Source organism: Cottoperca gobio, chromosome 9, assembly GCF_900634415.1.
Source record: "Cottoperca gobio chromosome 9, fCotGob3.1, whole genome shotgun sequence".
Lineage (NCBI taxonomy): Eukaryota > Metazoa > Chordata > Actinopteri > Perciformes > Bovichtidae > Cottoperca > Cottoperca gobio.
Window position 1 is genome coordinate 22,846,177 of NC_041363.1, and position 13,879 is coordinate 22,860,055.

Consider the following 13,879-nt stretch of genomic DNA (forward strand, 5'->3'; position numbering starts at 1 on the left):
GAGAGAGTCGAGAGATAAGACACACAGACAGACAGAGAGAGAGGAGAGAGAGACGAGTACAGACAGGAGACAGCGAGAGCGAGAGAGAGAGAGAGAGAGAGAGAGAGAGAGAACAGAAAGACAGACAGACAGACCGACCGACAGTACACACAGAGAGAGAGAAGAGAGAAGACAGACACTACAGACAGGAGACAACCAAAGAGAGAGGAGAGGAGCAGACAGACACACAGACAGGAGACAAGACAGAGAGAGAGACAGAGAGAGAAGAGAGGAGAGAGAGGAGATATAGACACAGAGACAGGAGAGCGAGACACAGAGACAGGAGAGAGACAGAGAGTACACCACACACAGAGACACGAGAGAGAGAAGGAGAGAGACAGAGAGACACCCGCCAGGAACAGAGAGAGACAGAAGAGATAGAGACCAGACAGAAGAGACACACAGAGAGAGAGACATCAACAGACAGAGCGACACACAGGAGAGAGAAGCAACAGAGGAGAGACCCACCCCAAGAGATCGAGCCACACACAGAGATATAGACACACAGGATATAGAGAGAGAAGAGACACACACAGGGGTATAGACGTATACGATTACTACACTAGATATCGTTACGGGTGGTGGTGGAGATATAGAGAGAGAGATAGAGAGAGAGAGAGGGAGAGTACGAGACGACGACGACGGACGAGGAGAGAGATACGACGACGACGAGACTAGAAAGATAGAGAGGAGACAGACCGAGATAGGGGGGAGAGAGGGAGAAGAGGGGAGAGAGACATTCGACAACACACAAGATGAGCGAGAGAGAGAGACCCAGGAGGGAGAGATGGAGGAAGAGGGGGAGAGCGACAACACACAAAGAGGGAGGGAGAGAGGGAGAGGGAGGGGGAGGAGGAGACAGCACACACAAGAGAGAGTAGGATGAGAGAAGGAGAGGGGAGAGAGACACACGCACAAGAGAGAGAGAGAGAGAGAGAGGCAGGGAGAGAGACCGAGAGAGAGGAGAGAAGAGGAGAGAGAGACCAGAGAGGAGAGAGAGAGAGAGACACAGAGAGAGCGACAGGAGACAGAGAGAGGAGAGAGACAGACAGCAGACAGACCGGACAGACAGACAGACAGAAAGACGAAGCGAGGAGCAGGACAGACAGCAGAGCGGAGAGAGAGCGAGACAGAAGACAGACATACAGGAAGCGAGAGAGCGACAGACAGACAGAGAAGAAGAGAGAGACAGCCCAGACACAGACAGAGAGAAGACAGGAGAGAGAAAGACAGACAGAGAGAGAGAGACCAGACAGTGACAGAAGAGACAGAAGACAGACAGACAGACAGACCATACAGACATACATACAGATATATATATAGATAGTATACTAGGGACAGACATACACACACACCACATATATACACAACACCACCCGACTTATGAGTAGACACATCTGTGGTCCATATTAATTCACATAATTAACTTAATTGTGGATTCTAAGTGTTATAATCTCCCTTTTGGTACATTCATGATTTGTATGTATGCTTCCTTTTTCCATTTGTAGTGTAGATTCGTTTTGGAAAGCTTGACTGTATTAGCCAAGAAAATGCAACAATAATGCATATAACATTACAAGCTAGTAAATATGGATGTAAACAATGCAGGAAAACACCTAAAACAACATAACGTTAGTTTGTTTACAAGAAAACGCCACAGGGAAACTTTAAGTGCTGCTATTTTTAAAACTCTGAGAGGTACTCGAGTGTAATTGAAGTGTTTTACTCAGGAGTAATTACTCTCGCCCCAAAGACCATGCATCTTCAAGTGTTGCAGATTACATTATACCTTAAAAATGTTCAATTGTAATAAGAGACTGACATATGAAACTAGTTTAATCTATTGCTCAACAAACTGTGGAAGAGAAAATAAATCAAACTCTTTTTAATGCTCCCTTAGGCACTAAATACATGATTGACTGCTCAAAAGCTATTTTGCAAGATACTGTCTGCATTTTCGGTTGTCTGCCCTTGAAAGTATGCTTCGATTGCCTGGCATGACTTTTAGCGAATTATCACAAGAACCATTTATGTTTATGCAACACTGCTAACGTGGAACCATTAGCATCCTCAGAGCTGGATGTGGTAAACCTCATACCTTCGCTTGAGTCTGACTGCAGCTTGAGGATGTCCTCGGCGCTTCCATACTTCATGACTACATTGATGGACGAGAGCGTGCTGACCAGCTGACTGTTGATGGATCCAAACTGGGACTGGGGCTGACCGAAGGCGTCTGCAAGCTCACTGTAGTTCTCCGCCAGCAGCATTTGTTGCTCCTGCAGAAGCTTCTGCACCCTCTCGATGTAATGGTCCAGTCCAGCGCCCTCCTGGGCCCGAGCTTGCAGTGGTGCAGCCTCAGTCTCAACCTCCACTGTCTCTTTGCTGCAGTTTGTGAGACAATCAGCTGCCTGGGACGGGCCGCATGCTATGTTCCTGGTTTTTAATCCAACCAAGAAGTTCTCATGGATGCCAACTGATCCCACCCCACATTCTTTGGTTTTCGTAGAGCTCGATTTGCCAACAAATAACTCCTCATCTGTGGTGGTTCCAACAGCAATCGAACGCATCTTTGCTGTTGAGTGAACATCTTTGATAAGTCCCTCCCCGGCAGCGACCGTCCTCGTCTCAGTCACAGCTGTGTTGGTGTTCTTGTCACACGTGATCAACCCCATATCAGTGAATGAGTCTGTCAGGACGGCAGTTTTTGTGTTGGTGGATTTGCTCGCAACTTCCATCTCAGTATTGGTCTGCTGAGTTGTCAGCTCAGGAGCAGCCATGACACCAGAGTCCACTTTGCTGACATAATCTGGGTCCGTTCCTTGTGACACCAGCACCTTGATGGGACTAACAATCACATCCACTGAACAATCCCCGCAGCCGACTGATCTCGACTCTTTGCTCAACTCAGTCATGGGTTTGCAGAGAGCCAGGCTGTCTACTGATTCCTCTGTGTTAATTCCCACCTCGCAAACATTCAGCTCCATGCCCACCTGCTGGTGGCACATCTCCACTCGTCTCCCAACACACTGGTCGTTTACATCCACACGCTCATGCACCACCCACCGATCCATCGCGATCTCGGGGCCTGTGGCAACACTCTGCACACTGGGTTGACAGGACACTCCTATAGTGTGGCTTTGTAGAGTTCTAGCTGTGTTAGCATGCTGAGTTCCAGATGGTCACCCACTCCTTGGCTGCGCATCTGGACTTGGCCTCCACACAGGCGTTATACATCTCTGGCCTGGCCATCACACCTTTGTCTGCTTTCTTCTTGTTTGACCCACCGGCCACTTGGAGCTCCAGCTTGAGCTTTCCCATCTCTATTTGGTGAGTAGTTTCTTTCAGCTGCACCTCCAGGCGGGTAGATCTTCTCCTTCAGCGATTCGATTGTCTGCTGCTGGAGCTCGATCTCTCGCTCAGCTTCACTGGTCATGCCCAGCATGGCCTCGGTCACACCAACTGCAACATTGCGCATTTCCTGCTGCTCAGTCGATACGCCTGCATCCTTGAAACAATGTCCATTTGTCCTCCGAGTGACAGGAAGGTTGTTCATGTTTTCATCAGTAACTATACCAATGGACTTCTGGTGGGCCTGGTGTTGCGTGGGCTTATGAGGCCGAATTTCCGTTACATTATTGTCCTGGGTCGTCTTCTCCAAAGCTTGGACCTCAGAAGCCAGACGTCTGAACTCCTCCAGCCGTTGAGCACTCTGTTCCTGGGCTTCAGGCTCCATGATGTGCAGCTCTGTTTCCTTTTGGATGGGGCCCGGGTTCTCCATTTGGTCAGCGCTGCCTACACTGTAGGAGCGCTTGCGAAAGCCACCAGGACCTTGATTTTTGGACTGAGCGGCCAATTGTCTTTTCTCTTCCTGAAGAACAGCAATCTTAACCTGTAAGATAGGAATGATTTTTACCTGCTCCTCTAGCTCTTTTAGCTTCTTTATGGCCACAACCATCTGCTCCCGGATTTGTTGAAGGTGTAACGGGCTGACATTTGACACAGGCGTGGCCATGCCGGAGCTCATGGGGCTGTGGCGGATTGAGCTGCCCATAGATGGCGGGTAGTAGGGGTTATACTCTCCATTGGGGAGGTGACCGTTGATCGGGAGAGGATGATTGGTGCTGGGAGAGATCTGGCTTGGGGCCATGGAGCTTGAGTAAGAGGACAGCGAGCTGCTGGAGCCCATGCCGCCGAAGCTGGCGAGTCGGCGGCGTGGAATCGGAGGCTCGCTGTGCGGCAGCATGAGCAAACGCTCCTGTTCGAGACGAAGACGAGTCTCCATGAGGGTTTTCTCCACCTGGAGGTTGTGTCGAGGGGCAAACCTTGGCGAAGGAGGTGGCAGGAGCAATTTCTGCTCCGTGATGCCCAAGTAAGATTGTTGCAGGGGGACTTCACAGGTGGCTCTGGAGAAGGTGGGGGTCAGAGGCGCAGCGACCTGGGGCCTGGAGTTGAAGAAGACTGGGGACTGTTTGTCGTCACTGTTGGAGGAGGACAGGGAGTCTGTGGAGGTCCATTCAGCCCGAGTGCTGCCCCCGCCAGTGCTGCCCCGAGGCACTGCCAAGGGTTTGGCCACTTTGGGCTTCCTCTGGATACTCAGCTTCTTAATGGTGTTGCCCCTCTCAATGTCATCGACATATTTGAGGAAGTCCAGGTCTAGCTGATAACCATAGGGAGTTTCAACATAGTAGGGGGCCACAGAGTCCTTCTCGTCCTCTGTGCTCGGGCATCTTTGTCCTCTTTCTGAAACAGAGACCACAAGACCATAAAATTAGTTAAGAGTTCAGAGTTGTGTTTTTGTAAAGACTGAAAACAAATAAAGACAGTGCTACATCATTATCATTATGATACATTTGTAGGGAATAAAAGGTACTTTTTAAAGAAACAGTCACAAGAATTTATAAAGGATGCAGTGGTTTCCCTTAAGCAGCTCGAGTGTCAGACAAAGTGTTTCCTCGGCCACTGACAATCGCCATAATTTGACAGTGCAAGTACAAACGCGTCTGAAATTTCTCACATCTCTGCTGAAAAAGCGTGAGTGATAATCATTTTGGCAAGAGGGAGGTTTAAGTCAGCCCAAAACTATGTGAGATACAAACCATGTGAAGCAAACGCCAAATAGCCAGTGGCGTAGTAAAACTTAAGAGAAACATTTTGGTTCTCCGTGTATAATTTAGTGAGGTTTGTCGAAAGCTTATGACAGATAAACAGAGTTGTTTACAAAGCTTGGATAAGAGAAGAGCCTAAGGGGTCAGAAGTACAGACGATGTCAATATGTTCTAGTCCAAAATCCATCTACTGTGTCAACATTGGAGCTTTCAACAGATACAAATTAACCTTAAACCATCACATTTTGAGCACACAGTTTCAAGAAAGAAGGAAAAAAAAAACAAGCTACAATGAATTTCACTAGTTCATACAGATCAGTCAAAGCAGCTTAAAGTCCAAACTCCACCACACTCCCTGTCAGAGAGTCTATAGAGCCAGTCAGCTTTCCAGGCCATTAACAGACTCCACTACACTCACACTGGGTTGGCTAAATGCAGCGTCTTGTTCTTGGTATGCCTGGAACTCTCACTGACTAAAGCAAACACAGGCTGGAAATAAACAGCACGGCTCTTCCTCTCCAGTCCGGCTACTTCTTCTCCCCGTCAATCCTTTCCATTCAGCCAGAAAACAGAGGGAGGGAATTACAAGGCTAAAGCCTGCTGCTAAAACCTCACCGCCTTGTTGTTCAAGCTGCACTCACCTCACACCAGTAGCACTCTCTCCATTTGTTTCTTCTTCTTCACTCCTCTCTGCTGCACAGGATTTAACAGAACTGCTGTTTCTTCTCACTCTGTGCACTCAATACTCTCCCATAAAAGAGGGAGAAAAAAAGTTCCACTATTGGTGTAAACTAAGGCACAGCACTGCTCTGCCGCACTATTGGACAGCTGCCTCCTCCAATCCTGTGAGGCTCTAAAGCCCAGCGCTTCCCTACCCAAATAAGAGTCCTGTTATTCAGTTGAAGGGGAGGTGAACTCATGACAATAACAGCCTGTTTTAGAGACGAATAGCTCAGCTACTGTACATGTCAAACATTTTACTCTGGTTTATACTTTGCAGAAAACACTTTCCCCAGACCAGAGTGTTAATTACAAGTTGCTTCCAACTCTGTAAATAACACTCTTGATAGAGCTGACATTGATGTCATATTTAAGATCATGTCAAAAAAAAAAAAAAAATCAAACTAGGCTTCAGCTAGCTTCTTTTTAAAAATGTATTTAATTGTTTAGTTTATGAAATGTATAGTGAAAAAAGTGTATTGTGTTGTAGTTTATAAATAGGTTTGTGATTTCAATGGCAAATCATCCCAGCTTTCAGAAGTTTCAGCTTCTCAAATGTGAGGGTTTGCTGTTTTTCTTTGTCAAATGATAAACTGAACTTTTGACTTGAAAAACAAAACTTATAGGAAGTTTAAGTGCACTCTTTAAGACACAACCTATGTTTTGTTTACGTCTGCTCGGACCTGAAATAAGCACATCCTACTTTTTTGTCAGGTATAAATAATCTGTGAGGCAACAGTGTCACGGTTTTGTGCTGTCTGGTCTCTGGCATGAGTTACAGAGCGCTGACCAGCCATGTCACAGGAGTGACAGGCGGCCCTCTGGTACCGCCAAGACCCCGAACAGCTGAGCGATGACCTCATCAACACGAGACAACTGAAGGGGTCACGCTCCAGTGACGGGACGAGAGCCCGGGAGTCTGCTCCAGTTATCAGCAGCTGTTACATTGTCAATCTGACAGGGATTACACGACAGCTATACAGGCAGCACACTTTGCTTTCCTTTTATTTGTTTAAAAATAGTACAGTACAGAAATAACTAATATAATACATACAATTCTAAAAAAGGGCCTTTATGCATGATGAGCACTTTAAGTATATTTTAATGCTAATACTGTACTTTTACTGAAGTAAGATTTTGAAGCCAGGACTTATATGAAACAGTATTTTTACAATTGTTGTTACTTTTATTACAGAAATTATTCTAGTTCTTCTTTTATTGGGCATTTTATAGGATACCATAGGAATAAATGAGTGATTTTGTACAGTGACTTTTAGAACTGAAATGCCCAGAAGCAGAAAATAAATGAAATAATCATTTATCAAACACCAAACATCTGCTGGTTCCAGATTCTCCAATGTGAACATTTGGGGTTTTGCAATTGTGAATCCAATATATTGTGGTTTTGGACTGTTGGTCGGACAAAACAAAAAACAATATAAAGATGAGACTTGGGAAGTTGTGGATGTTTTTCACCGTTTTGCAGACTTAATGAACTGGACTTAACTAAAAACAGAATAATTAATGAAAATGATAAGTTGCTGACCTAGTTAGTTTGTTTTCATGCCAGTGTTGTTAAAAACAAACAAGAGCTCAGGAAATTACCCGACTGAGAATGTTTTACTAAACATTGTGTGTGTCAAACTAAAAATAGCATCCACAGCTTCACAACCCTGCTCTACTTCTCACAGCTGGAGTATTTAAATGTTTCAGCCTGATTCCCTCACATTAGCTGTACATTCATTCTGTAAAAGCTCTTAAATGATCGCCAAAGAAATTGTGACCGTTAACTTTCTCACTCGCACGTTTCCAGCAGCTACCTCATGCACGTCTTTCTCAGATGATTTCCAGGCCGGAGGCTCCAACAGAAACCAGGTGATGACTGAACACACCGATTTGAAATCAAAGTCAAATACGTTCATATCCAAAAGAAGATCTTCTCATGACTCGTCTGAATGAGAGAAATAAATATTTTAGTCTCGTTTTTATACTCCGACTGAAACCTTTTCAGTAACTTTAAGCCCATGAACTCTCTCCCTGTGTTTGCTCTTAAAATACTGCACTGAACGCCAACTTTGGGCCTTGATGTTAAAATATGTGAGGAAAAATATACAACCAGGGCTTGTACTTATTTTGCACTTACTCTGTAAAAAGTCTAAATTTAGATCTGATGAAAGCATTTTAACACCCTCAGTGCCCTCAGACAGAGTAAAGGAGACTGCTGGTGCAAATGCGTTTCTGTGCATCGGTCGGATAAAAATGTTGCTACAATACAAAACATGCAGCTCATAATGCATTTGATGGCCGTTGTCATTCAGTGTAAAAAGGTGACATTACATACGTAATTATCTGGTTGGAAAGGTTTAGTTCTCAACTCAGATGTTTTTGAAGCTATTCGATTAAAACGAGGAAATATCTTTTTTGGAAGAACGATGGTGAAGTTAAAACCGTTTGAGGCTCATGGTGGCACAATACATTACTAAAGACATTTTGATGATTTATCCGTTAATTATCTCTTTATTTTGACACAAAGCTCATCGCAACAGTAAATATTGAAAAATTGCACCTTTGAGCAGAGATAGCCAACAGATATGTTCTCACAGTTGCACAAAGTCAGAGACATTGGACAGAGACGTGAAACAGAGTGGCACTGGTCTGATACACGCAGCTGCAGAGTGGAATAATAAATACAGTGTGGTACTCTACACACATTAAACTGCGTGAGAGCAAAGTATGATGCAAGTGCCAGGGTGGAGAGGACTCTGGTGGCTACACACGCACACAAAAAAACATATTTTTCCTCACACAACCAGCCTGGCATTTCCTGGCTCTGCCTGCGAGCTCTATACGCCTAATTACTCACAAGAACATTGGAGCCAACGTTTGATCAACGCCTCATTCTGCAGCAGCTCAACACCAGGAACAGTGACAAAAAACCCACAGGAAACAACAAAAAAAAGGACAATAAGGTACATTAAAGCTGCACATTCTTGCCTTTCCCAAACTGAACACAGGCAGCACAGACGGAGCAGAGCCGAGCCGCTGACTGTGATCCATTAGTTTCTTCTAGAAACTCACAGGGCCGTGCCAGACTCTGCTGCCAAATTCAACAACTTAACTCTGTACATGATGATGCAGACTGGAGGAAATGTTGGGCCTTCCTCTGCAAACATCGAGGCAGTTTGAAAAACTTTGCCCACATAGATGGTCAAGCAAAACAATCAGACACTGGCTTTGCAGACTGGTTTCTTACTAGTGAACATATCTGAAACGTGGGAACATTTTTTAACCAAAGTAACCATTAAGAAACAGGGAACTTTGCCCTGTGAACCACATTAGATTTGGTGATTTTAAATCATTTTTATAGGACGATTTGTGGTCGTTTCAAATGGGTGTGATCAACAGTAAGCTGAGGTGTGGCTACAAAGCGAAGTTTTTCATGGATGGTGCTCCACCAACCTCAAACTAGATGCGCTGAGGAGACGGCAGCTCATTAAGACGAGTGTCAGGATGAAACACATGATCGACCGACTGGAGGCGACGGCAGGACTAACAAAACACTTAATATGCATCAAGGCTAAAAGGCTTCAAATTAGAACTTCAAAACTTATAATAAACTTTACTTGTTACAATCTTTACCACCATGAGCAGACAGATAGTCGCGTCGATTTACCGGTTCGGTCCCATAAAAGAGCTTAAACCGCTTTGATTTAATGCAAACTGGCTGAACCAACATTTGTCATTAGGACAGAAGCCTCCCTGTGTTGACAGCGTCAAAGCTTCAAATAAAACTTGTATTACATTAGAAATAAGCAATATGAGAATGTGATTAAAATAATATTGCTTGTTTATAAACAGACTAACAGAGTCTGAAGGACGGCAACATGAAGGAGATTCAATTTCAATAGAGGAGGAAGAAGAGAAGATGCGAACGGCCCACGTTGTGTTTGTTTACTAGAAAGTTTGTTTGAGGTAAGAAAGTTACCTCTCAGTGTCTTTATGTTCCACTCAGGAGCGGCTGCAGAGTTGTGCAGTACGACACCGCGTGGTAAAATCTGGTATACTGGTCCGGTGTTTAGCGCAATATCAAACCCATTTAAAAAAATGTTTACACACTTCTGCAAATATATAGTGTAACATGCACCATCTACAAAACATTACATTTAAAGTATTTAAAACAGACTGCAGGTGCAAGAACTAAAGAATATAGAGCAGTTACGTTTTTTCAATATATTTTTTGCAATAAATTTGCAGTACCTCCCAAGATAAATGCAACAAAACGAACCGCTGTTTTCGCTCGACATCATCTCAATAGAGAGGGTCTACAGTCATGCTGTTGTTAACACTGACTGTCAATGCCCCAGTTGCATGGCAAACAAATCAGTCCCATCTGAGAAAGTCAGACAAAGCGTACATGCACTACCAGTAAAAACAAAAATGTTGAACAACATAGTTTAGCCTAGTTTCTTAACAGACTAGACTATTTAACACCACCCTTTTATTTGCTATTCAAAAATAAAACACTTTATGTAGTGCACAATGGTGGGCCTTATTTGCCCCATCACATCGCATCTCTTGCAGTGCGACTGCTGTATTGTACATGCATTCATTGTGGACGCTGAAATAATAGTGCTGGTCCCCATTGGCCGCAGAAGGCTGACAATGAACCGATTAGTGCCCACTAAGTTACAGTGACACGTAAACAAACCAGTTCTACATCCATTCATCAAACACTGTTGTGTAAAGACACCAAGAGTCCAGTGAAAAAAACACACCAGCATCCCGTTTAGTTTACAAAGACACAGCGCTCTGCCCCTTTGGCACACATTATTAAAAGCAAACAGCACTTACACAAACACACAAGAGGAAAGTGACTGATGGGGCACAGTAAGAAAACAGTACCACGGGGGGGTTTCAAGTGGCAGCTGTGTAACTGTCCCCGGTGCAGAAAACAAAAAAACACTTCAGTGGGTTTGAATGAGCAGCAGGGGGTCGACCCGTCGGCACGACTGATCGCTGCCCTCTGTTTTCTGTCCACGACAGACTGGTGGCATTCAAGTCAGGCCAAGGCCGTGATGTCTGCTCTGAGCCACGACTTCGCTGCATGAGAGAAGAGGCTTTTGGTGCTTTATTGTGATCGCATCCAGTAAAGGAATAGGATTTTAATAAATCAGTCCTGCAGCTGGATATTACTCAAGTTAAATTAGGATCTGCTGAGGTTTTATTTGAAATGAGTTTAATCTTTTGGTGCTCAATGCACAAGGCGTCCCGCATCCCACATTTGGCAGTTATTTTATCTGAGAGGCCTTACTGCAAAAACAACCGTCTTAAAACTAAAGAAGGCAACAGTATTGTCTTGTGTGGAGTCTCAAACCAGCTATAACTATGTGTAACAATGCCAAGAGACATAAATACTACACCCAATGTTAACATAACGGTTCTACTGTGTTTTGTATTTGGTGCAGAGATGCCATTAAAAATAAATGATACACTAATGAAGCAATAACTTGAACCAATAAGAAACCTCATTGAAGCGACTTAAACTAAAATCGACATTAGTCGGACATATCACTTGGCTGATTCCACATTTATATAATGCAACGGCACCGCGTGTGTAGATTACTAATGATTCTGATTTACAGGCACTTGACTTATTTCCCTTTTCCAGTTCTTTGCACTTTTATAACGATCTGTACAACTTGCAATGTTTGTGAAGAGATGCCATATTTTTGAGTCGAGCTAGCTCGTTTCAAGTCATTTCTTTATCATATCATTGTTTTTACAGTTTTTAAATTACATTGGAATTACAGGTAATGTCATGGCAAAATTAAATGAAAGTATATATTTCTCTTTGCTGTGGAGAGTTTTACTAAATTAAAGATTATTATGTTGGGCACTTCTTCACTGTATACAGCACAAGTAGATAAGCTGGCAAGGCTACAAAAAACAGTATGCTCAGAAAACACTGGATACTACACATCCCATAATGCAACTCACTACCATTTCATTAGACTCTTACCCTGCATAGCACAAAAGCTCCTCCAGAGGAAAAGACGACATTATAGAAATATTTTACAGGCCGAATGGAATAAAGAGTAAACCTTTAAAGAAAATGGATACCAGCAAACAAAACAAAAAACTTTACAACTGGTAATATTTCGGTTTCTAAAACCAACAACACAGATGCAGAGAAGTCAATGTGAGATTAGTTTCCTCAAGATATTAGGCCGACCAACTGATCCCCCCAACTTAATCATTTAGAGATTACCCACTACAGGGGAGCATCTCTACACTAAAAGGTTAAGTTTCTCTGTCTTCTTGAAATTCTTTCGCTGCAGCAGGTGACCACGTTGGCATGTTTACTGCCAACACTGCAGAGGGGGGCGTAGCATTCCTCAACATTTTTCACATTCTGTAACAATGGAGAATAAAAACACTGACTGTTTCGTAGCCTTTGAAATTGAATGGACACGTTTCCACATGCTAATAGATATACTAAAATAAAATAAAAAGAGTACATCTCAGAGTCGTATTTACATGGAGGTGGCAGATTGCCCTGAAAGCAGCCGTCCTGCATGCTGTGCATTCATGGAGGGATTTTGGAAATAAGAAGCTTCACTCTCTCCTGTTAGTCTGGACAGGAATGTGAGTCGTCTGCAGGTGTGTGTGTGTGTGTGTGTGTGTGTGTGTGTGTGTGTGTGTGTGTGTGACACTGAAGCGTGGAAATCCTTTCTGCATGTTGTGCCGCGTGAACGAACACAACCTCAGTGTGTTTCACAAGCATGAGGTGCAGAAATAACTTGCAGCAGAGACCATAAGTTTGTCCACTGATAGCTAATGTTCAACATTCCTGAAAGTATGCGAGAGGCCCATGAGAATAATAGGTCAACAAATACAGACAGACACAAATTAAAATGTGCTTTTCTGGAAGTTTAATACACTTCTGCCATGTGAAATCTGACTTTGTATCTTTTCAGTATGACTTTCAATGAATGTCAAATAGGGAGCGGACATTAAGTCATCTTTGTGGACTGAAATATGATATTATATATCCTTTATAAAAAACAATGTTATCCAAATTAATACCAAGAAAACTGTATAAAAACATAAAATAAAGTGTTTGGTTTCACTTGAAGAATTTTGTCTAATTGCTATTGAAACACCAAGCCATTAATGTTGATTTGATTATTTTATACCTGGCTTTCCATAAAGTACCAACAACATTTGAAATGGTATGGAAAATGCATACAAAAAACATAGTGATCAAACATATTGTCAGAATATTAATTAGAATCATATCACTCATCTCTAAATAGTTAAGTGATATGATGGCAAGATGCTACAAATGTCATACACCATGTATACCGTTTTTATCATGACAATGCATATAAAGAACTGAATGACTAGGTTAATATTTTTTATGGTTTTATTTCTAAATTCCTAATGCAAGAACTGAAAGCTTTCACTGTGTATAACATTAAGACAGACTGATGTGATGCAGGAGCTCACCAGTTAAATATACACGTCTGACACAAGTCTGAAACTTGACATCTACATCTAGCCCCATTGTATCGTCATCCAGCCACGTTTATTTTAGTAAGGATGAGCACATGTAGTTCGTGAGTCGGCCAGGAATCTTTTGACACGTTAACATATAACTTTTCCTCCTACACGGCCGCAATGATTCTGATAAACAAGACACCTAATCTACAAAGAGATACAAAAAGATACATGCTACAGCATCTCCAACACATGCACACTTAAAATCCAAAGACAGTGGAACCTCATCGGATTCAAGTAATGTAACAAAAGGATTGTTTACCTGGGCCATTGCCATTCACGTGCATGGTTTGTGCCATGGCTGCAGCTGTGTGCTCTTAGTCCCACAACAAGACCTACTGTGGTCATGCAACTGCCATGCATCAAATCCAGATTACCATGCAACCTGCAGACTGGGACAAAACACAGAAGGAGACATTTTACTCACATATCAAGTTAGTGGTTAAGAGTCACAT

General features: G+C 43.2%; 1 protein-coding gene across 1 annotated transcript in view; it reads right to left on the reverse strand.

The window, feature by feature from the left end:
• The window catches only part of kank1a (KN motif and ankyrin repeat domains 1a), a 60,783-nt gene that overhangs the window by 14,000 nt on the left and 32,904 nt on the right, over window positions 1–13,879 (reverse strand). Inside the window, 5 exon segments of the mRNA XM_029439661.1 lie at window positions 2,138–3,202; window positions 3,205–3,249; window positions 3,252–3,399; window positions 3,401–4,779; window positions 13,687–13,816. Of these exon segments, the coding sequence (XP_029295521.1) occupies window positions 2,138–3,202; window positions 3,205–3,249; window positions 3,252–3,399; window positions 3,401–4,779; window positions 13,687–13,723 (2,674 nt within the window). The 5' untranslated portion in view covers window positions 13,724–13,816.